Genomic DNA, 23,702 nt, shown 5'->3' with positions numbered 1-23,702 from the left:
TGCCTTTTAAATTATCTTGTATTTGAAGGCTGTACTCATGTAGTTTGGGAAGTGGTTAATGCATCTTTAAAGGAGAGGAAGCAGTGACACGATCAAAATAGGAAATATGTGCATAAGGAATTTAGTCCAGCAGTGGACACTTTCCAGACATCAAAGCCCCCCCTCCATTGTACAGAATGAGCATAACTGGAAATGGAACAAATGATGCACCAAAAAGCCACACAATGCCTCACAAAGCAAATCTAATGCACCATGTGCAGTCAACCCCCCAACCAACAAGTACATATCCATGACCAGAAGAAAAGGAAGCATGTTAGCAGAATCCATATAAGACACAGTGTTGGGGAAAGGACATTAAACTAAATTATTCTGTATTGCTGTGGGAGTGAAGAATATAAGGCAATAAAGAACAAATAATAAAAATTATTAGATATATGCAAATGACGTTTATTGATTAAGAAAAGGAAATCACAAACTTTAATTATAGAATGGATTTTTGTTTCTTTTTAATCTGGTTTGGAGCCAAATAAATGGCTGAATATTGATTTTGCTTCGGCTTCTGAGGCAACCCTGGATTTGATACCTTTATAGGTGAATGAGAGAGTTGCTGGATATGACATAGGAACTGTACATTGTTGGCAATTAGAATTCTTAGCAGCATGCACAGATTGTTGGAAGACTGCACAGCATCATGAGTTATGAAGTAGATGATACCTATGCCAATTACATTATATCTGGGAATAGGTTAACCTAAGACAGTACACCAGATTCAAACATAAAAGAATATGTGAAGGAGTTGGAACTGAGAGTTATTAAGAAGTCAATAATAACAAGTCAAGACTAAACCAGCCCCATGGCTCTCAAAAACTACCAAACAAAAAATCCTACTTAGAAACAAATTGTGGGAAAATTGGCTTTTAACTAAAAACCCTGTTGATCAATTAAATTTAGACAGCTTAGAAATGAAACAAAAAAAGCCATATTGTTAGACAAAAATAATTTTTACTTTGAGCTCCAACAAACGTACCAAAATAAACCACAAAAATTCTGGTCAGGCATTAATAAACTCTTACACCCTGGTAATTCAGTCACACCGGTCCCTTTATGCTTTGATCTCAATAACCCTACTCAAATAGCCAATACCTTTAACAGTTTTTTCACAGAAATTATTCAATCTCTTGCTAATCAGCTATCCCGTGATATATCATCATCAACCACCTCCATCACTAATGCACCCCCTTCATTTCACTTTCAACCTGTTCCTACATCCCTTGTCTGTACCCTCTTACATAAGCTTAAACCTACCACCCTCTCTGCAGACCTATTACCTGCAGAATACCTGCAAAAAGCTGCAAAAGCCATAGCCTTCCCAGTTTCCATCATGATTAATAGAACTATTACAGAAGAAACTATCCCATCAATCTGGAAAATCTCTCACATTATCCCCTTGCATAAGGGAGGCAACTCCAATGAATTATCAAATTATAGACCTATAGCCATATTATCACCACTGGCAAATATCATGGAGAAATGCAGTCAATCAGCTGTTAAACCACCTAATAGAAAATTTACTAGCCAACTGCCAACATGGCTTTAGACCATTTCATAGCACCACCTCTGCTCTTTTATCTTTCGCAGACTGTATTAATAAGAATCGCAACAATGACACGTTATCCTCAGCCCTCTTTATTGATCTTTCAAAAGCCTTCAATATGGTTAACCACCGCTTACTCATTAATATACTCAAAAACCTGTCTCTTGACACACTGGCTATTCAATGGTTCCAATCATGCTTAGACAACAGGCAGCAGGCTGTCCTATGGGAGAACAACCTACCCTCCCATCTCCCAATTGCCCTTGGGGTTCCTCAAGGCTCCATATTAGGCCCTCTCCTATTCTCTGTTTTTATAAAAGACCTATACTCTGTTATACCTCAAGCTACTTGTATCCAGTATGCAGACAATTCCACACTAATATTCTCTGCCACCTCACCATCTGTCCTACAGTCCATAACCCAAAATGTGTTTAACTTAGTCGAAAAATGGCTTCTACATCGATGCCTCATTCTGAATCCCAAAAAAACAAAACTGCTACTATTCACTCCCACATGTCGGCCCTCCTCACTTAATTTTACTGTCACATCAAGCAATGGTATTATTATATCTCCTGACTGCACTACTAATCTTCTTGGGGTTCCTATTGACAACAACCTTACCTTTGATTCCCATATTAATAGTACTATAAAAACAGTCAACAAAAAGCTAGGATCCCTTATATAGGATTAAATCCTTTTTGTCATCACTAGCCAGGACCACCATTGCCCATACCCACTTAATCTCTACCCTCCTCTATGCCTCACCTATACATACGAAACTATGTAAAAACAATGTAAACAAGCTAGCAATCTCCTATAATAATATTGCCAGATTTGCAACTGGATCTGCCTTCAGACCCCACCATTTTGATAATCTTAAACAGCTAGGATGGCTAGATCTGCCAAATATAATACTATTTAATCAATTAACAGTTGCCCACAAGATCCTGTACCAACCTACTAACACACCAATACTTACTAACCTAATCATCCCCTATAGCAACCTCAAGACCCTATGCTCATCAAATAAACTACTTGTACTAATAGGCAAAGCTAACAACTTGGTTGGTGACTCCTTGTTTGCCAATACTGTTGGATAAATCTGGAACTACCTCTCAAAAGACCTTACCACCATTACCTCTACAAAATTATTTAAAAGCAAATTGAAGCCATACCTTAAATCACAGTGGTTATGCCCTTGTTCTAACCCTGACTAACTACGCCTAATTTCTCAAAGCATTTATTGCTATTACTGTACAAACTAGTTACTTTTCTGTTAACTACTAAGCAAGTGTATAACCTAGCTACTTTTTTCAGTCAACTACAATGAAAGTATTCTCTTATACTAAATTGTTAGCAAAATATTTGCATGGCTAACCATAGCTGAAATGTACCATGATTCTGTTTACAGAAATGTAACAGAATGTAATATATAGGATAATTATTTGTACATTTAACTGTATTTGTAAATGTCTCACATTATAAATGATAGTGTGTTTTTTGTTTGTTGGAGCTTTTCTCCCCAGGCCTCCATTGAAAATGGACATATATCCAGTTGGACTACCCCGATCAACAAATGTAAAATAAATATAATAAATAAATAAAGTCCCAAAATAAATGGAGCTGCTAATTGTGTTTGTCCATAAGGTGGATGGGTCCATGATATTTTGTAGTGACTAGTGGAAACTGCAATGAGATAAACCTTATTTGGATAATTATTAGGGATAGACAAAACCAAAACCAGAGTTTTATTTAGTACATGTCGGTTCCTCTGAAAAAAAACATTCTGGCCATTTATGCCTCAAGGATGAAAGTTACATGAGAGGTCTAGTAAGAAAATGCATCAAAAACAGTACCATGGACAGCAGCAGACTGTAGGTGATGCTTATCAGGAAAGTATTCATGCGGCTCAACCACCTTAGTTAGCAACTGTTGTGCACAGTATCCTCTAGATGTCAGAATGTGGTCCTAGGGTGCATGCCTTGTGAGGGTTATCTACCGAGTGGTGAAAAAATTGGCTCTAGGTGATTTGGTCACATTAACTAATGTCACCCGAAAAGGGCATGGGTATTTGTTGACGCCAGTTTGGTTGCATACCAAGTCTATTTCTACCTATGTTAAGAAGCCTTGCTCATGGAGGAAGTGGTCTAAGCAACATCATTGCACAGTGAGCCCCTACCATGAAGCCCACAAGCCCTGAGTTAGAAAGCTACTGGTCAGACAGTGTCCATATGCACAGACTTGGTAACCTGACATTCCTCCTTTGGGAGAAAGATGGACATAAAATCAGTTTACCAAATATGAATTAACGATTGCTACATCCAATATAGGTTCATCAAATGGAAATGGCTTGGAACAAATATTTTGAATATGCATCTTTTTGATGTAATAAAAATTCCACAACCTTCATCAGAATTTTCCCTATTAGAGTTATTAGATAGGAGGTATCTATGAGGCATATAGATACAGTGACGTTTCTTAGCATAAGATTCATAATATATTACTTGGCTGAGGGAAGACTAGAAATGTTGTGGGAATTTTGTTAGACTGAGGCTTCTGAAGACAGGGATGTCTTCAAGATCAATCATGGATTCATGGCAGTCAAAGCATCTTCATGATTTTTACAGCAAGGCAATAATGATGAGGGAAAAAGGGCATTCAAGCAAGATTTGCAGGATCTTAATAAAAAAGAACAAAATTATATTTTTCTTTGCATATTATGACATATCGAACTGGATGTAAGGGTTTCCTAGGTTGACAAAATTGAGGTAAAAGGAATTATGACAAATCAGTGTTCTCGAACGTTTGTCTGGCAAAGAGTTTAACAGCAGCCATCAAATGATTTACTAGGAGAGATCATCACAAAATCACATATGACAGTGGTTATCATGCAAGTGGGGTACAGTATTTCAACTAAGGAAATGGCACATGGTCAGTTCCCAGAGAAGCAGTCAGCTCCCAGCACAAATCACTGGCAGCCACAATCAGCTGCAACACTGGTCAAAGAAGGGTTTAAGATCAACAGAAATTAGGCTGAAAACCTGGAAGTTGACTGGAGCAAAAGCACAGCAGTTCATTGAAAAACCTCATGACTCTTGCACCTCAGGAGGAGGGGAGAATAGCTGAAGCAGAAGAAGAAATGCAGGGTCTCAAAACAACATATATGAAGATGACATATTACATCTCTGTTTGAGACAGTGGTGGAAACAAAGTACATAAGGTATTCTGGTAGTAGAATGCAGAAGTCTGGAAAGTAATCAAAAGAAAGAGTGCAGGAAAAAAGTGGGAGACAGAAAAGATGGAGAAGGCTAAGATGTAATTCTGGATGACAAACAGAGGCTAGAAGAACAGTCACAGTGGCAAATAAGGTATCAGAGAACCTCTCTCAGCATCTGGAGTGTGACTCAGCAGATGCCTTACAGATGTTATATCAAGATGCAAGACAATGAGAGAAACACACAGAGAATATCTAATAGACACCATTCATAAGAGATGCTAGCAACAGTCTACTCACCACTCCAGAGGGCCTGAAAAGAAAATGGAAACAATACTTCTGTGTCAGTTGCACAACAAGCAGCACTCTCACCTTTGGTGCAGAAGGCTGTGTGTTCTATTCCCACACCAGGTAGACTGATTGCTGACATTGCTATGCAGCATAAGGAGGGTGCTGTACTCCTGAGTGTACTGTCCTTTGGATGAAATGTTAAACTGAGGCCCCATCTGCTTGATTTGGCGATAGCTCAAATGGATGTAATGGCACCTGTAGATCAGAGTGTGTGATATACCTTTAAGAAGCACTCCAGTCAGTGGGCACATGTATGTAAGTACTCAGCATGTGCAAGCAAGAGTGCCATTTTGAGCGAGCGGCCAGAGTGAGAGCATGCATGTATCTACTCAATCAGTTTAAGTTCAATGTTCCTGCTATCCATCCTGATGTGTTTGCATGCAATAAACTACTTAAACGAACACCTGAGTCTCAGTGTCGTTTTAATGCACGTAAGATGAGCAACATGGTGTCAGAATGGGATCCAGACTCACAGCCATGAGGCAACTGGTTAAAGTTGGGAGAAATATATACCAGTAGATAATCCCTAGTGCTCAAATGACTCGCAAAACAGGTCAGAAACAAATTCCAGGTACTAAAACTCAAATGATTTCTTTCACTACAAATATAAAATGAAGCATTCAGAATGCTCAAAACAAATTTTTTATTAAACAAAATGTCTGAAACTATGATATATTTATAAAAATATTCAAAATAATTATGAAAACATTTGAAACAATATATGAATCACATAAAATGTACAAAAAATGGAAAATGACCGTATTTATTTGCTATGTACTACATTTTCGTAGTAACTAAAGCTATTTGAAATATCCGAACTGTGCAAAGTGTTTGCAAGTATGTGCAGTATTACAGTGTAGTTATTTCACATAGTACAGTTATTTCAAAGGCTATTTCACAAAGCACAATTATTTCAAAGCATATTTCGCAGAGTATAGTCTTTCAAAGATTGTATTGTGCATTTGAATATTATTACACGTACCCGGTGTGTGTGAATGTTCATATACAATTACAAGGGCCAAGATTGCATTGTGTTTTACTATAGTCAGTGGGCATGGCAGAAGGTTTTCTGAAACCTGCACCGCTTGTGTTTGATAACAACATTGCAGAAAATTGGAGAGTGTTTGAGCAGGAAAACGATATTTTCATACAGGCTGCTTTTTCTGACAAAGACACACATGCAAATCATTTATTCTGCTTAATATAGCTGGTTCAGTGGCCACTGAAAGAAAGTGCTCATTTGTGTATGCACCTGCTGTGTTTGCAGTGGAGGGGGAAGACTGCCATATTGTGGTACCGGCTGGAATGCGGGAAGACCCTGAGAGCTTAAAACGTAAATTTAGAGAAATGTGCAACCCTCAAATGAATATTACAATGGAAAGGCACTTATTTTGTCCTAGAAGTCTTACTATGATAAAACCAGCAAACAGCTTCGTTCTTTACAATATGGGGAGATAGTGAGGATGCAGATGTCAAAAGGTTTTGAACACATTGGATTTGTGAAAAGTTTCTGTCAAGAGCCGAGATTGTATATTGTGGAATCACGAGGAATTGAATTCAGATGATATTGGAAGTATTTGTTACCAGTATCCAAACCAGTGTTACAACATCTTGCTTGTGACAAAGCCTCTAGTTCTCAGAGAAACGTGCCCAATGTTCCATTTCGGAGAAAATCCCTGAGAGTTCTCAATCATAATGTTCCCCAGTGACTGTCCCTGTTGCTAAACCCAGTCCTAACTAGTCCTAGCTATTATATTACAAGATCAGGTCGTACCTTGAAACCTAGTTCCAGATACACGTCAACTTGGACATGACTTGTTTTTTCTTTATTAGTGTCTATAAATTCTATGCCTATTGAAATGTCATTGTTTATATGAGACATCTCAGTAAAGAGGGAGGATGTAGATTAGAGTGCGTGATATACCTTTAAGAAGCATTCAGTCAGTGGGCATGTGCATATAAGTACTGAGCACATGCAAGCAAGAGTGCCATTTTGAATGAGCAGCCAGAGTAAGAACATGCATGTGTGTAGTCAGACAGTTAGATAGCTCAAGTTGATGTGTTTGTATACAATAAACTACTTAAAAAAACACCAAAGCCTCATTGTCTTCTTAATGCACAAAAGATGAATGACAGCACCTATGAAAAAGAGTATAGGAAGTTCCCTGACAACCTGGTGAAATTTCCCATTCTAGTATAAATATCCTGAGGAAAGGCTACTAACCTAGTCAACAAAGGATAAATAAACAAAAAAAGAAATAAATTAAAATCTCCACAGATATTTTGATACATGAAGAGCCGTATGTTGAAAACTGAAGGTGAGCACACTCTAGAAGAAGTACAAAGTACCCTAAGGAAGATGAAGTCATAGACCCCGATTACATATCTTTCACTTTCATATCTGGTAGCGCACACTGCAGTATTTAGGAGAAACCATTTTTTCATCTTATCTTTAAGCATCTATTGCAAGACTACCAGTTATTGGAGAGCCCACATTCTGCCTCTCAGTAGTCATCTTGGGATTAGTGCTTCTGTTTTGTCCTGGTGAGAGAAGGAGTACAATGACATTATTTCCTGGAGACTGCTGATCACCAGAAAGCCTAATAACTGCTTTAATGGTGACAGCTTGGAATCTGTGCTTATATTCTGGTCCTGGTGAGAGAAGGAACAGTGTGCATTGATTCCTAACTGTTTCTGGCTGGAGAGTGAGAGTCTGTGTTTAATGTACCTGTTTGGTCTGGTTGCTATTCGAGGCATCTACCAGAGAAAAGCTACAAGCCTACAAATGCTTGTATCATCTGGGGCAAGACTGTAGATCACTAAACTGGCTGTGACCTGCTTCTCTTCTTGGGACTTGTGCTAACATTTTGCTTCTAGTGAGAGAAGAAGCAAAGGAGCATTGCATCCCAACAAAATGAAGCTGTGGTGAGAGCAATATCTGTAGTAGCCAGGCAGTAGCCATTCACATGCCTCCCCTCTTTTCATCATTCTTGACAAGCTAATTCTTTGTTTTCAGTAAGTACTGCTTGATTTGTTTCTAACTTCAGAATATCTGTCTAAATACTTCATCCTTAAATTTTCTAGGTCTATGTATTAGTTTCCCCTCAAGTGTTTGACAGTGCTCTATACAGACTCAAGACACATTCAGTGACATTTTTCCAGTAAAAGCACAACTTGAAATTTTTCCAGTACCTAGCTGCATACAGGACAACTAGTTTGCACTGACAAGCGTGGTCTACATAGTTGCAAACCAGATACTCCTGACAGTGATTGATTGTGATTGATATTCTCACTACAACTGTCTAATCAATAAAAATTAGTCTGTTGCCATGGATATGAACTTTCCTACTGTCTCTTTTACTGGCTTGGTGGATATAGGCATCCTGAAGCAATGTAGAAATTATGTCATGTTTGCTGACAACCAATTAATTCTCAAACAAACTTTTATGGTATGTGAGAGATGTATTTACACAATGTCAGTGGAGGCAAAGCTCTCAGATAAAAGTACCCCTAATGTCAGTAAGGTTGTCAGTAGCTCACACGCTATGCCCATCACACAAAATTCAAAGCAGACATATAGACTCACATATTCTGAGGCACTTACTGTACATGTAACCTTCTTAAATCACAAAGACCTCCTAGACAAATTACACATAACAAATACCCTCAGCAGCCCCATATGTGTTCTTTCTAAACAACACCCACATCAACACATAGAGCTACATCTCATGGAGCCTGTATCTCTAAGCCCAAAAGGTAAGTCACCACACAATCATTGATGTCCGTCTCACCAGGCTGAGTAAGGAGAAAGTTACGGTCAGTTGCTTATCAGAGGCTAGGATCTGTCACAGTACACATGCACTCAGGTCACTGGACCACAATTACCAATATGACTCAGTCACAGTTCATGTGGGATTAAATGACCTGAGACATACCTCCACAGACTATATGAAGAGAGACATCATGGTGCTCTCGGAATATGGGTCCCAGGCTGGTATGAGTCTAGTATTGAGAAGCATTTTACCTTCTTCAAGGATGATGCCACAATACGAACAAAAGATGATTGACTTTAATAATTGGCTTAGTTTCTGATGTCATTCTAAGGGGGTGCAATATTTGTCAGCATGGAAGGAGATGGTCAACAGACCACACTGCTTTGCTAGGGATGGTCTGCACCACTCCCCTCTAGGCTTTTGAATACTGGCTAAAACATTGTCTTCCCCCATACTGCCTTTTTTAGGCAATGCCAAACTGAAAGTACTTCCAACATAGCAAATCAAAACCAAGAAAATTTAAAGGTATTACTGCTCAATGCTAGGAGTCTAAACAAAAAAACCTCCAATCCCTAGAAGCTCTCTTTACCCTAGAGAATGCTGATGTCTGTGTTGTTACTGAGACATAGTTTAAAGCTGCAGAAATCACCCCAACAGTGTAAGGTTATAATGCCTTCCACACATTTAGGCTAACTACTTCACAGGCATGAACTAAAGGTGGAGGTGTCTCTATTTACATCAAAAAGAAATATACGTCAAGGCTGGTCAAACAGGACACTGCACTTGAGCTGATCCATGTTCAAATCACCATAGGTAAAATCCAATACCACTTCCTTGCAAGCTGTAGGTCTCCCTCTATGACCCAGGAAACCCATACAATGCATTTAAACTTATTAGAAACACTAACCATCCAACCCAATACAATATTCATGGTTGAGTTTAATTACCCCACTATCAACTGGGAATCCTATATGACACCAAAAGTACATGCACAGAGATTCCTGGATTCTGTAAACACAAACTTCCTGGACCAGATAGTCAACACACATACTTCTCAACCTCTTAGTGCAAGAAATATGGACAAAGTCTAACAAAATGGGGGGGGGGGGCAAAGGCCCAAAAATAGGGACAGATTTTAAATATTGCTCTTATAAACTTAGAAAGTTACTAGAGTAATAGGGTTTGTGTTAACATACATTTTCAAGTCTACAGCTCAAATGTATGTCTTTATTTGGTGGCTTCAGTCGTCAAATCATTGCAATGATTTGACAGAAAATGACAAATTTTATGAAGAACACACCAAAAATAAGAAGCAAAAAATCTGGACATAAAAATTTGGACAGCTGAGACATATGTCAACACACCAACCAGTGGTGCAACTATACTGGATCTGGTGCTCACTAATATGGGAGATTGCTGCACACCCCATACTGTAATGCCTTCCCTGGTAAGGTAAGACCACAAAATGGTCTCCTTTGAAGGAAAAATAAAACCTGGACCCCCAGCTAAACCTAGAATGTTCAGGAACTATTCTAAGGCTAACCTCCTGCTATTAAGTGGGAAAATTTCAAGCCCTCATAAACCCTGAGAACATTTCTGCCTATGCAGAAGTTTTCACAAAAACCCTGTACAAGCATGTTGATAGCTGCACAGAGGCAGCTGTGTCCACCAGGAAGAAGTACAGAACTAACTCAAAAAACAAGCCACCCTGGTAGAATGACAAAATCAGTCAGCTGTATAACAGGAGGAAGAAAATCATGGCAAAAATTAGGAGCTACAGCACCCAGCAGAATAAAAGAACTCTTATCAAACTAAACAAACAACTCAGAGGACAAATAAAGTTTACCAAAGCCAAATTTGAGGTAAGTTTGGCCTCCCAGGCCAAGGACAACCACAAAACATTCTTTAGCTATGTCTGTGACCTCAAAGGCAATACACAATTGTGTGCAGAGATCATTGCAAATGGAGCCACCTATACTGAACCAGAATATATAGCAAACCTCCTGGCTGGAAAATTCAGCTCCAATGTTACCCCTCTCTCCCCCTTAACCTTCCCTCAGGAAATATCATCAAATATAACTCCCTCTATTATCACTAGGGAATAGGTCCTTAATGCTCTCTCTAAGACAAAGAACGCTGCATCAATGGACCCAGACAATATCTCAAGATGCCTTCTAAATAGCATGGAACATGACCTATCAGGGCATTTGGAATTACTATTTAACTGTAGCTTCAAACAGGCTTCGTGCCTCATAAATGGAAAAAAGCAACAATCACCCCTCTACACAAAGGTGGGCCATCTGCAGACCCTGGAAACTACAGACCCATAAGTCTCACTAGTCTTATATGTAAAGCCATGGAAAGAATTATCATGGAGATGATCAATAGAGATATAGTAAACCTCCAGACACTGGACCCAACCCAGTTTGGTTTCATCAAGGGCAGATCATGCCTACTCAACCTGGTGGACTTCTTCGGGAAGGTTACCAAAGCAATGGATGAGGGCAAAGTCATTTACACTGCCTACCTTGATCTGGCCAAGGTATATGACAATACCCCACTCATGTATTGTTGACAAACTCAAGAAGTTACGTACAAACCCGTATGTGACCTGGTGGATAGCCAACTGGTTCACAGACAGGACCCAAGAAGTTAGACTTGGGGAGTTCACCTCTACAAAAAAGCCAGTCACAAGTGGAGTCCCTCAAGGATCAGTCCTTGGACTGCTCCTTTTTGGCATTTACTTCTCAGAAGTCAAAGCCAATGTCAGTGGTCTCTGGCTAACTAAATTTGCAGATGATTGCAAATTAGGAGCTGTCATTGAATCTCACAATGGCAAAAAATGTTCTCCTGGAGGGGCTGACACAGACAAACAACTGATGTCAGAGCCACGGACTAAAACTAAATGCCAAGGAATGCATAATAGTATCCTTTGGGAAGTTATCCATCCCTGGTAAATATCATACTGACAACACATCCCTTAGAGTTTACCCAGTAGTTAGGGACTTAGGGACACACGTGTCTTCAGTGGTGAGGAAATCATTCTATGTTGCACAACTTATAAACAAAGGTATGACATCTAAGTCCAAGGAAGTCATTGTCCATTGTATTAGGCATTCATCAGACCTGTGATTGAATACAATGCCCGCTTTGGTATGTACCTAATCAGGCATATCCAGCATTTGGAATGTCCACAGAGGTTCCTCATTAAAGAATACAGGGCTTAAATAATATGTCTTATGCAGACTGCCTCAAGGCCCTATCCCTGTATTATGGCTTCTACAGGCTTTTGAGGGGAGATCTATGCCTGGCATACAAGGCATTGTTAGACTCCACTCTGATGGACCTCCTGCATATCCACAAAACAAAATAATTACCCATTCTAAAGACATAAACCTTGCCTGTGATATAGATATGACCTGTTGGAGAGATAGGTATGTATCCTAGAGATTACCCCATCTGTGGAACAGGCTCCCCATCTATTTGAAGCAGAATTCCTCCATAACCCAATCCAAGTGCAACTTGGACAATTGGACAATTGGATGGGAAACCGGAAATTCATCCCTGGTTTGGCACATATGTCTCAAATAGGCAGAGGTAAATTATAAATGGTTCATCTGCCAGGCCAATGCTTATGCTTATCAATGGTATCAGAACTTGTCAGAGATTTGGGATGCATGGCTAGGCTTAAAAAGGCCCTTGTGGTCATTAGCCTAGTAAACACCTATGAACAGTGTAAAGAATAAGAACCCCAACTGAGACCCCAACAAGCGGGGTCTTCCTAGCATCCCCAACACTGCTGAAACCAGTTTGGGAGGCAGGTGAGTGAATGATTGTGGCCAGTTTCCTCCTCAGAATAGAGAGGGTTACTGCACGTGATGGAACATTTGGTAAGTGCATTTATACCTTGCTGGAGATGAAGGAAACCAACTCCTGTTCTTTGAGTTGAAGAGAAATGCCCCCCCCCCCCCCCCGGTCATCCCATTGCGTCCCCTTCTTCCCTTGTGCTGAGTGCACACATAGATATTACAGTAAAAACAGAAAATATCAACTTTAATGATGATGGTTGCCCTAATGATGGCCCATCTTGGTCAACCCATGCCTTATTGTGGGGAAATAAAAGGGCCAAGAAGAAGCTAATGATTGTCAGACAGTGGGGATGGGAAAAAATGAAGTCAGAGAAAGTGGTTCATAGGTTCATAGGTAGGTACTAGGCTATCTGCCCAAAGGCATTTATAAGCCTAGCCGGAATGTGTTTGCTTTTGCCGCCCCCTTAGATTAGTTCCCTGTGCCTCTGTCCAGCAGAGCCAATGAAGTGATCCCCAAGGTAAACTTTCTGTTTCCCAACCACTCGTCAAGGTTTCTTTTGAAGAGTGTTAGCGAGGAGCTCTGCTTAATGTAGATTGGGATCTTGTTCTAAAGCATGGGAAGTCTCTGGGACAGGAATCTATCCCTCCAGCATGTCCTATTTATTGTTGTGGTGAGGTTTAGATCCCTAGAGCATGTGACTCGAGGTGATAAGGTTTTCTTTAGGTGGAGCATGTCCATCACTTCTGTGTTGGACATGGCCTTGTATGTCAGGCAGAGATCACCTCTGAGTAGGTGGTATGCAACCGAGTACAGCTGCAGTTTCTTCAGTCGAGCTGCATAGGGCATCTGTTTGAGGCCAGTGATCCTCTTGGTGAGGTACCTCTGTGATCTTTCCAGCTGTTGCAGGTGTCTTGTAAGGTACATTCCAAATGGGGCGTTGTACTCTATGATGGGTCTGATGAGTGATGAGTAGAGGGGCACAATGACCTCTTTTGATCTGGATGCAAACCCTTTTGTGATTAGGTGGGCCATGTAGAAGGATTTTCTAACCACTTTGGCAATGTGATTATCAAAGGTGAGATTACTATCTACTTGGGTCCCCAGATCCCTTATTACATCTTCCGTATTTAGGGGACTACCACCTATGTGGTAGTTTGTGGGTACTTTGTTTTTTTCAAAGGGGATGACTATGCACTTTTTGGCATTTAGCTTGAGGCCATGATTTTGACACCAGGTATCCGTCTCAGTGAGACCCTTTTGGAGGATGTTTGTGTCAGCTGGAGAGTCAATTATAGCCCCTAGTTTGCAGTCGTCTGCGAACTTGGTCAGCCATAGTCCTCCTGTGCTTGCCTGTACCTCTGAGAAGCATATGCCGAACAGGGGGGGGTCCTAGGACTGAGCCCTGGGGAACACCACTTGTATCCGGTTTAGAGTCGGACCTATCTCCCACAACTCTCACCATGTGGGTTCTGTCCGTGAGCCAGTTGGCAACCCATCTTGTGACATAGGGGTTTATGTTCAGGCTGGTGAGCTTGTCTATAATACCAGAATGGGGAATGGTGTCAAAGGCCTTAGCGAGGCCTTGGTAGGCTGTGTGTACCACCTTTCCCTTGTCTATAGCCTTGGTAACTGTCTCAAAGAAATCCACCAGGCTTAGGAGGCATGATCTGCCCTTAACAAAGCTGAACTGAGTAGGGTCCAGTGTTTGGAGGTTCCCAATGTCTCTGTTAATGAGTTCCATGATGATGTGCTCCATATCATTGCAGACCAAGCTAGTCAGGCTTATAGGGTAATAGTTCCTGGGGTCTGTTGTGGCTCCACCTTTGTGGAGCAGAATAACCATTGCTGTGTGCCACTCTATGGGTATGTAGCCTGTGGAGAGGCTGAGTTTGAACAGTGTGTTTAGGTAAGGGGTTAGTTCATCTTTGAGCTCATGTAGGACGCAGCCTGGGACACCGTCCAGTCCCATTGATGCTGTGTTTTTGGCTTTGGAGAGGGCTGTTTTAACCTGAGTGACTGTGATTTCAGGGACTCTACATTCTTCTGGTATGGTTATGGGCCCTTTTGGGGGTGAGAGGGGGGTGAAGTTTGCACTGAACCTGTCTGCCAGGATGTTGGCGATATTGGTTGGTTCAGTGTATTTTGTGCCACTCTGCACTAACTCTGAGCAGATCTGAGCATTGCCACTTAGATTCGTGACATAGCTAAATAATGCCTTGTGGTTATCTTTGGAGTCCTTGGCAATTTTTCTTTCAAAGCTCACGTTGGATGATTTTATGAGGGATCATAGTTTCTTGCTGATACTGATCAGGGATGTCTTCCCTTCTTGGGATTTTACTCTTTTCTGTACTACTTTCCTCCTTCTATTGTATAGCTTGTTTATGGCAGGAGTCCACCAGGCTGGTTTCCTTTTCTTGAAGCAGTGAGTCTTGGTTTTGCTTGGGATGGCATGATCCATGCATTCTTGTAGGTGCCCATAAAATGCATTAGAAAAGGATTTTGCAGCTTGGACAGCGTTATCCTTCAGCTTGGGGGCTTTGAAACTTTCCACCTCGGTCTTAAGTAACGTGAAGTTTGCTTTTGAAAAGTTTTTCACGGTGGTTTTCTTGTCTGGGGGTGGGGACGGAATGTGGATATCCAAAGTGATTTGTTTATTGTCAGATCTAACCAGCAAGGGGTTGACATCCAGTGTGGAACACCAGTCGCCCATGTTGGTGATGACCAGGTCCAATATGTTGTCACCTCTGGTGGGAGTGTTGACCAGTTGAACCAGGGCATTTGAGTTTATAAATTCTAGGAAATGTTGGGCAAGGGAGTTAGTACTTGAGTAGTTCTCCCATTTAATGTTTGGGTAATTGAAATCACCCAATATTAGGGTGTTTGGTAGGACCTTTATGTTTCCCAGTGTTTCCAGAAATGCGGAATAGGGGTCCTGGGACATGGTGGGTGATCTGTAGCAAGCTACAATTTGAATTGCAGTTTTGCCCATTGTTAGTTGCATGTGGGTGATCTCTGAAGCATCGTGCTGTGCCACTAACCCGGAGGTGTGAGTATCCTTGATGAATATGGACACGCCCCTGCCTTTTGTATTTCGGTTTGGGTTGTGTGGCTGAAATATATGGTATGAGTTGTAGGCTGGTAGTGCTGGGGTGCTCTCTGGAGCCTTAAACCAGGTTTCTCTTTCTGCACATATATCAATTTTCTCCATACTGAGGAGTGCCTTGAGTGCATGCATTTTGAGGTTTAGACTTCTGGCATTGAGTAGCATTACCCTCAGTTTTTTTTACTTGTGCTATTTATGGTGGTGGGTTTGTCTTTTGAGCCTTGCCTAAAAAAGGCACTATGGGGGTGGCAAGAGCCTTGGCCAGTATTTGAAAGCCTAAGGGTGACAGATGCAAGCCATTTCTAGCGAAGCAGTGTGGCTTGTTAAGCATGTCATCCCAGTTGGACAGACACTGGATCCCCTTCGAATGACACCAGAAACTTAGCAAATTGTTGAAATTGAGAATTTGTTCTTTATACCGTGGTATCATTCTTGGTGAGGGCAGGATGCTACTCAGGGTCAGGGTCATACCGGCCTGGGCTACATGATCAGAAAGCTCTTCCATGTCTCTTTTCATTTAGTCCAGGGAGGTACGGCTCAGGTCATTCACACCAACATGGACAATGACAGAGTCATATTTGTACTTGTTCTGGAGTGACCTGAGTGCTTGTGTTATGTGGCGGATCCTGGCACCCGACAGGCAGCTAACAGTAACCTTCTCCTTGTCCAGCCTAGTGAGTGGGACGTCAGTGTGCCTGACTATAGAGTCACCTATTACTAGTATGCTGGGAATGTTATTTTGCCTTAAGGGCTGTGATTGCATGGCACACTGGTTTTGTGAAGTATGTGTTTCATGGTTTGTGTTGGGGGGGTGGAGGTTGCTTGGATGTTTGCTTTGGAGGTCTCTGTTGGTTTTGCAGATTTTTATTTAGAGCCTCCGGGTATGTTTTCATGTATTTATGTGTGTTTTTTGCCGGTGCTGCTTTAATGGGTCTATGTGAGACTGCTGGTGTGATGCAAGTATTTCCTTTCTCCTCTTGACTGTCTGATCCAGTCTTGGGTTGAGAGAGCTTAGCCTCCAGTTTGGCTGTATAACTGCATCTCTGTCATATATTAGTGTTTGGTGGTAGGAGGAGATGGTTGTCTGTGTACATGAGGCAGTTGTAACATTGCCTCAAAATGCCCAGATTCACCAGTTGGACTGGAGAGCACACCTGAAACTGCCCTTTGGACATGTCTGGATAGGTACAGTGAACTGTTTTACTGGATGGCTAGTAAGGTCGAATAGAGAGCCTTGTCCTTCTGTGGTGAGTCAGATAAGGTCATGGGAGTTATAAGTAAGATGCTGACTACATTATTGGACAACTGGTTGTTGAGGGTAATCATCACAGTATAGGTAGAGATATGTATCCCAGATGAATGGAGTATAACCATTCCAATCTTAATGTACAAGTACAAAGGGAATATTCACAACGGCAGGCAGTAAACAGGTGTCAGACTCCTGTCACTTTACATTAATGTGCTGCAGAGGGTGACTATTTAATGAATACTGAGAGTAGTAGAAATTAAGACTGTAGATGATCAGTTTGGATTCAGATCAGAATGCTGTACAACTAATCTAATGTTTGCAGTGAGACACATAGTGGAGAAGAAGCTGGAGAGGAAGTAAGAATTCAACTGGGTATTCCTTAACATGGAAAAAGCATTCAAGAAGGTCACCAAGAAGCTGATTTATCAGTCTTGCTCTGGTTTTAGTCTCTGAAGTACTGGTAGAATTAATGAAGGCTTTGTGACCTAGTGACACAAGCATTAGCATGGCCCCGACTCACAGAGGAGTTCGCAGCTGGAGTAATTGGGCATAACGGTTCAGGGATGAGATTATTCCTCTTAATACCAGTGTAACATTATATCAACAAAAGTCAGAGAGGACAGATCAAAAAAGCTGCTGTATGCAGACAATATGACACTACAAGCAGGCTCTGAATAGGAGTTTCAGCAAATGACAGGGACTGGAATGCAAAACTTAAGGTAGCTGGGATGGAACTTAAACCAATCAAGGCAGTTGCCAGAGCAGCATATGGTGCAAATCAAAAGCTGAAAACTGAAACAGAAGGGAAAAGGGTGGAACAAGGTATCAGGTGGATGGATTGCATGAGGAGGAAACTGACACTGAATGATGACTGGTAGCAACAATGATATGGCATCATGAATGTGTAAAAAGAGGAGGAAAGGAGACTGATGGGGATCATGGTCATTTTGTGGTCATGCCCTTTCCTTTTACATTTTTAGTTTATTCTCATTTATAACATTTACCATATTCATATTGAAATGTAAGTGTGGAGGCTGCTGAGAGGTGACCTGTCTCTTGCTTTTTGAGAAAAGAAAGATACAGTCATATTTGACCTTCTATTTCTTTGTAAAATCAGTGTCTCTGCAAACACTGGCGCTAAGGACTTGCATTTACATGAACAAATATTCAAAACTTGCTGGAGTGATAGCTCCTAACTCAACATATTCCTGGCCTATGGAATAAGTTACCACTACAAACAAAGTACTGCTTTGGCAATTTTTAAGGCTGGTCATGATAACTGGATGGGCAGACACAAACCTGCAACAGGGTATAATGTATGTCTCTATTCAATATGGGAAGTGAGGAGTATTAAACTTGAAAAGAGTAGCAATAACTTTTAATCTGGTCTCCTTGAAGGTGTATAAGGCTGCACATCTTGTGGTCCCTCTGATCACTTGCCTACTAAAAAAGAGTCATCAGTGAACAAATGGCAAGAATTATGAGATCACTGATGTACATTATAATAAATGGGGACAGCAAATGATAATGATGGAGAAGCACATTTTAGATTAGCATGACACTACTAGATCAATTCAATGAAAGTACAAAAGTGCCAGTGATCCTGCTGAAAGTTGTCATTCCCTAGTTTAGGAACACGTCAAAGCAGTAACATTTTTTTTCTGCCCACTCACTGTTACAGTCAGATACTATATACAGATTAGCAATCTACTCATAAAGAGAATCAGAGTAAGAAAGGCATCAATGCAGATGTTATTGATAAGGATAAATGACATCTAATGATAATATACTTCCAACACATGCCTTACTAATCATTTCGAACTGTCCAGAAGCTAAAAGGAATACTGGGCATTATCAACTAGTTTAAATATATCTTTGGAATAAGAAGGTTAACACTTTACATTATTCACTTTCTGAAATAATAATACAGGACAGAACATTAAGTAGTAGATTCGGGTGTTGTTTGAGACTGACGTAGAAGGCATACAAATTGTTCACAAAATAATTACAATATGTGTGAACACCAGGTGTATTAGATGCTTAAGAAGAACTGGATACAAAGTAGATACTGCTGAACTGGAGAAGAAAGCAGATTACATTGACCAATAATATTCTCACAATTACCATCTCTACAGGCACTAGACTATAGACATGTTTACATGTTTAGATAACACACAGTACTTTACTCATCTGATTCTGTAATTTGACTGCAATGCATCTATTCTACAAAGGGAGGAGTTCCTTTCAGCAACAGAAAATTGCTTTGCCTGCTACATATATTAGCCTGTGTGGGATAGATATGTATTACCTTTTTTGTACAGATAAAGAAAGAATGAAGGTTTTGTATGATTACTAATTGAAATTCTGTCGCCTCAGAGTGAAAATATAACAATAAGGGGGCAAGAGGGTTGGTCCCCATAGAAAATCACTTTTTTTGATCCTTCCTGCCTGATAACCATCGGCCTTCCTTGTGATCTACTGGATTGTGTAGATCACAGGGAGAAAGCTGATCCCAGCTGATTCACTTGCCTGAGAATTGATTGCAGAGGCCATTATCCAGCTTGCAATCAGAGCTTTTCTGCTTACGGCAATAGCCCTAGCACCACTGGTGATTGATGCTAGTGCCTACATCACTGCAGAAGGGACATTCTGTACTGTCCACTAGCATGTGTGTGTTTCTATAATTAATAAATAAATAAATGAATAAATAAATTAATTAAATATGTCTGTGAGTATATGGGTACCATGCATTTTACTGAATGTACAATTAGTCAAATGCATTTCTCTTGACAGAATTTGTCAAATGCACCAGTACCTGACTATAAAAAGAATTGAAACACACAACATAGAAAATAGCTTTATGTGTAGTTGTGGTTTGGAGTGTGAAATGTGAATGTGATAAATAGGAGGTGGTAAGGTTTCCACATTGGGCTGAGTGTGTATGTGCAAACCTTTATAGGTTAGGAACAGACTAAGGGCTAGAGGAGGGCAGAGTTGTTTTGGTGTGCTTAGACAGTAGTAAGTTTGTGAGATCTCTGTGTGGCTTGCTTAATGGTGCTGTTAGGGAAATATGAGTAACATCCCACAGGGGAACAGAGCAGGGATATACCTGCAACAGAAAAATAATGTAAGTAAATTGACAATGCATTAAATTAATACAAAAATACACCTTGTGTTTTGTTTGTACATTGTAGTAGAAAGTTTACAAAACTTTAGGGCTTCACAACTACATACTTTGGATTACAGCAATCTGCAGAGTGTAGAGCTGAAGACAAAGTGACATTATTTTCCAAATATATTCATTAACTATTTTTGTGATATATTTGTAATATTATGTGCAAGCAAAAATACATTTTCATTGTAACAGAAAACTGACTGCACCAAATAGTGCAATAATGTTTCAGTCCATAAGAAATGCTAGCACAATGTAAAAATGTAATTTAGTTATTTAAAGAGAAATCTTTATTCTAGGAGTTTTCAGTACATTTTAGTGAAGTTGATAAATTTTGCCTTCAGGCATATTTATTGGTTTGTAACGGCTGTAAATTCATCTTTTGCCTGCATATCAGAAAGTTCTTCTGCAGATGGCCTTCACTATTGCTGAAATGAGCAAATCATTATTACAGAGCTGCTCTGGTTATACAGCCTAATAACCTTGTCATTAACTAGGAACGAAAGGTTTGTTCCATATAAAAGCTAAGTTAATTACCTGTGGCTGGAGGTATGTGTAGCTGTAGAAGAATGATGAGAGGCAGATGTTGGACGACTTCCTGAAAATGAAGTCTCTGGTTCATGTCGTATCACCCGCTCTGTGGCCGGGACATTTTTGGAAATATACTATAAAAGAACAGTAACAAAAGTCAAAATAAAATATTGCAGTAATTAAATAAAACAGTCTTCCTTGCACTGATTTTGTATGACATAATAAATGTTATGAAAATGATTATATTAATTAAAGTTGATTATTTTTCATCAAACAATACAAGGCAATGTAAACCAATGAATAGTTATGTTGAGCAGTAACACATCAGACTAATTAGGTGAGCTGAAAAGTAACACATGCAGTAATACACAACTGCATCTCAGATACCGTGTTACAGTGATTTGAATAGATCAGACATTTGAAACCTGCACATTCTCAAAGGCATGTGCATATTCCATTAGATGACCTCAGAATTATAAGATATGCAAGAACATTAAATAAAAATTACCCAAAGACCGCACTTCATTAATTCACATTGATTCAAAAGAACACAGTAAGTGATCAGGTTTGAAAGCAAGGTTTTGCCACTTCATTTTGATAGGTGTGTAACTCAGAGATCAGTACTCTATTTATCTTGACATATATGCTTGTTATCATAAAATGATTCATCTTGTATTATACTTTTGCTGTATTTTTTGCCTTTGAGAGGTAAGTGATGACCTGTTCTCTAGCTATAAAGGGGAAGGGGGCAGGTACTGGGGATGTCCTGATTTACTGATGGGGGAGACAGAGGGGTGAAACTTTACTGAATCTGTTAGCCAGTAAGTATGCTATATCTACGGCATTTGTTTATGTGGTGTCCTTAACCATCAGTTCTGGGTGCTTTCTTTGAGGTTGCCGACATATGTGAAGAAGGCCTTATGATTGTTTCTAGTAGATGTGGCCAATTTGGACTCAAGGTTTGCTTTGGAGGATTTCACTAGTGCTCTTATTTGCTTGTTCAGGCTAAGGAAACATTGCTTCCAGTTGGGCACATGCTCCTTCTTGGTCTTGGACAGCATTTTTTTCCTTTTGTTATAGAGTTTATTTATTGCATATGTCCACCAGGCAGGTTTACTCTTCCTTGTGGAGGCTGATTTAGTCCTGTTGGGTATTCCTGATTCCAGGCATCTATATAAATGCTTGTATAGTGCTTTGGTGTAGTTTTGGATACTGGTGCCAGTTCCTACAGAGGGGGAGGGGGGCTGTGAAGCTGTTTATACCATCCCTCAGGAGGCTGTAATCAGCTTTGGAGAAGTTTGTATGTCTGATCCTAGCTAGAGGCAGGTTGAGGGAGATGGTGACTTAAAAAGTGACCACTTTATGGTCATATCTTACCAGGGAAGATGATACTATAAGGCTGCTGCAATGGTTACTCATGTTGGTTAATACCAAGTCCAAGATATTACCACCTCTTGGTGGCGTATCGACTAGCAACGCATTTGCATTGACAAAATCGAGCAATCTCTGGGCATTTGTGTTCTGGCATGAGTAGTTCCTCCAATCTATGTTTGGGAAGTTAAAGTAACCCAGGATCAGGGTAAAGGGTTGAATCTTGATAGATTCAAATAGGTCCAAATAGGACTTAAAAGATTTGAGTTTTGGAAATTCTAAGAAGACTTGTGACTAGAAGCCATGAATCCCTCTAAGCAGACAAGAAAAGCTTACAAGTAAGACAGTCCCCGGGACTCAATATTGCCTACACTAAGTGTACACCGTTGTGGGTGAACAGACAACACAGACATAACTCACACCTTCTTCCTTCTAATTTCAGTTTTCCTACTGTATATCTTGCAGCTTTAAATATTGACAGGGATTCATAAACGTTACCACAAAGTGTAGACTACATGTGCACTTAGTGAAATCTTTCTGAGTGACTAGAAAGCACAAAAAATGTGATAAGAATGTTCTTGAATATATATCGTGCACACTTAGTATACACTTTATTCAATATGGCCCAGTGTTTATTTCTGATCGTAGCAAAAAAGCTTGCAAAGTAAGATTGCAAAATGGAAAGCCTGTGAGTAAGACTTGGTTTATTACTGACTATTATTAAAAAAAAAAATTTGAATGCAAATCCAGATTGCATCTTCACCTATACCAAGGTATGCATATGCAACCACTTCCTGCATGAACTGGCTTGCTGCATCCCTAATTCAAATAATGAAGCTGCTTAAGTTCCATGCTCATACTTCAATTTAAAGAGCTCATCATTTCAGGCTGCAGAACAGCCATGTACCAGTAGGATAATTTCCTGTGCACAGAAGCTTCTAGCAAAGTTTAGCTGTTTTCAAAAGAACAGTGTACCGTACTGAAAAAATTAGTCTGTTTACTTTGTTGATTCTTGTTAAAAATGACATTCACTTTATTGTGTTCTAAAACAAAGCCTTTTAATTTAAGCTGAATAAAAACTAATATACTAGTTATAACTATTTTGTTGGAAATTAATGTGTCCAAATAAGCATCAGTTTCATCTCCATTTATACTTCTCCCCCTCATCTCCCCGTATAAAATTGTATCTATCAATATCTATCTATCTCTCTCTCTCTCTTTCTCTCTCTCTATATATACATATATATATATATATATATATATATATATATATATATATATATATATGTTGTTGTATCTTTCGGCTTTTCCCGGTTAGGGGTCGCCACAGCAGAACTCCGGTCCGCTAATGATCGGCAGTAGATTTTTACGTACCGACTTGCCAGGCCTGATGCACAACCTTCAACGAAGGTACGCACATTCACGCATGTCTCCACACAGACTATGCTTTAGCTGAGAATCGAACAGGACAACATCTTACTGTGAGGCAACAATGCTACCGCAGCACCACCACCGTATATATATATATATATAT

The 23,702-nt window shown here is 40.0% G+C and overlaps 1 protein-coding gene across 2 annotated transcripts in view; it reads right to left on the bottom strand.

Annotated features, from left to right (window-relative positions):
- Nucleotides 1-23,702, bottom strand: part of NRG2 (neuregulin 2) — a 675,057-nt gene that overhangs the window by 34,216 nt on the left and 617,139 nt on the right. For both annotated transcript variants that reach the window (XM_044069465.1, XM_044069464.1), the window contains one exon: nucleotides 20,804-20,931. In XM_044069465.1, coding sequence (XP_043925400.1) covers nucleotides 20,804-20,931 — 128 coding nt within the window. The remainder of the gene's footprint in view (nucleotides 1-20,803; nucleotides 20,932-23,702) is intronic.

Source organism: Protopterus annectens, chromosome 4.part0, assembly GCF_019279795.1.
Source record: "Protopterus annectens isolate FY-2018-M chromosome 4.part0, PAN1.0, whole genome shotgun sequence".
NCBI lineage: Eukaryota > Metazoa > Chordata > Ceratodontiformes > Protopteridae > Protopterus > Protopterus annectens.
Note: the sequence above shows the minus strand (reverse complement) of the source record. Positions and strands in the feature narration are given on the sequence as shown.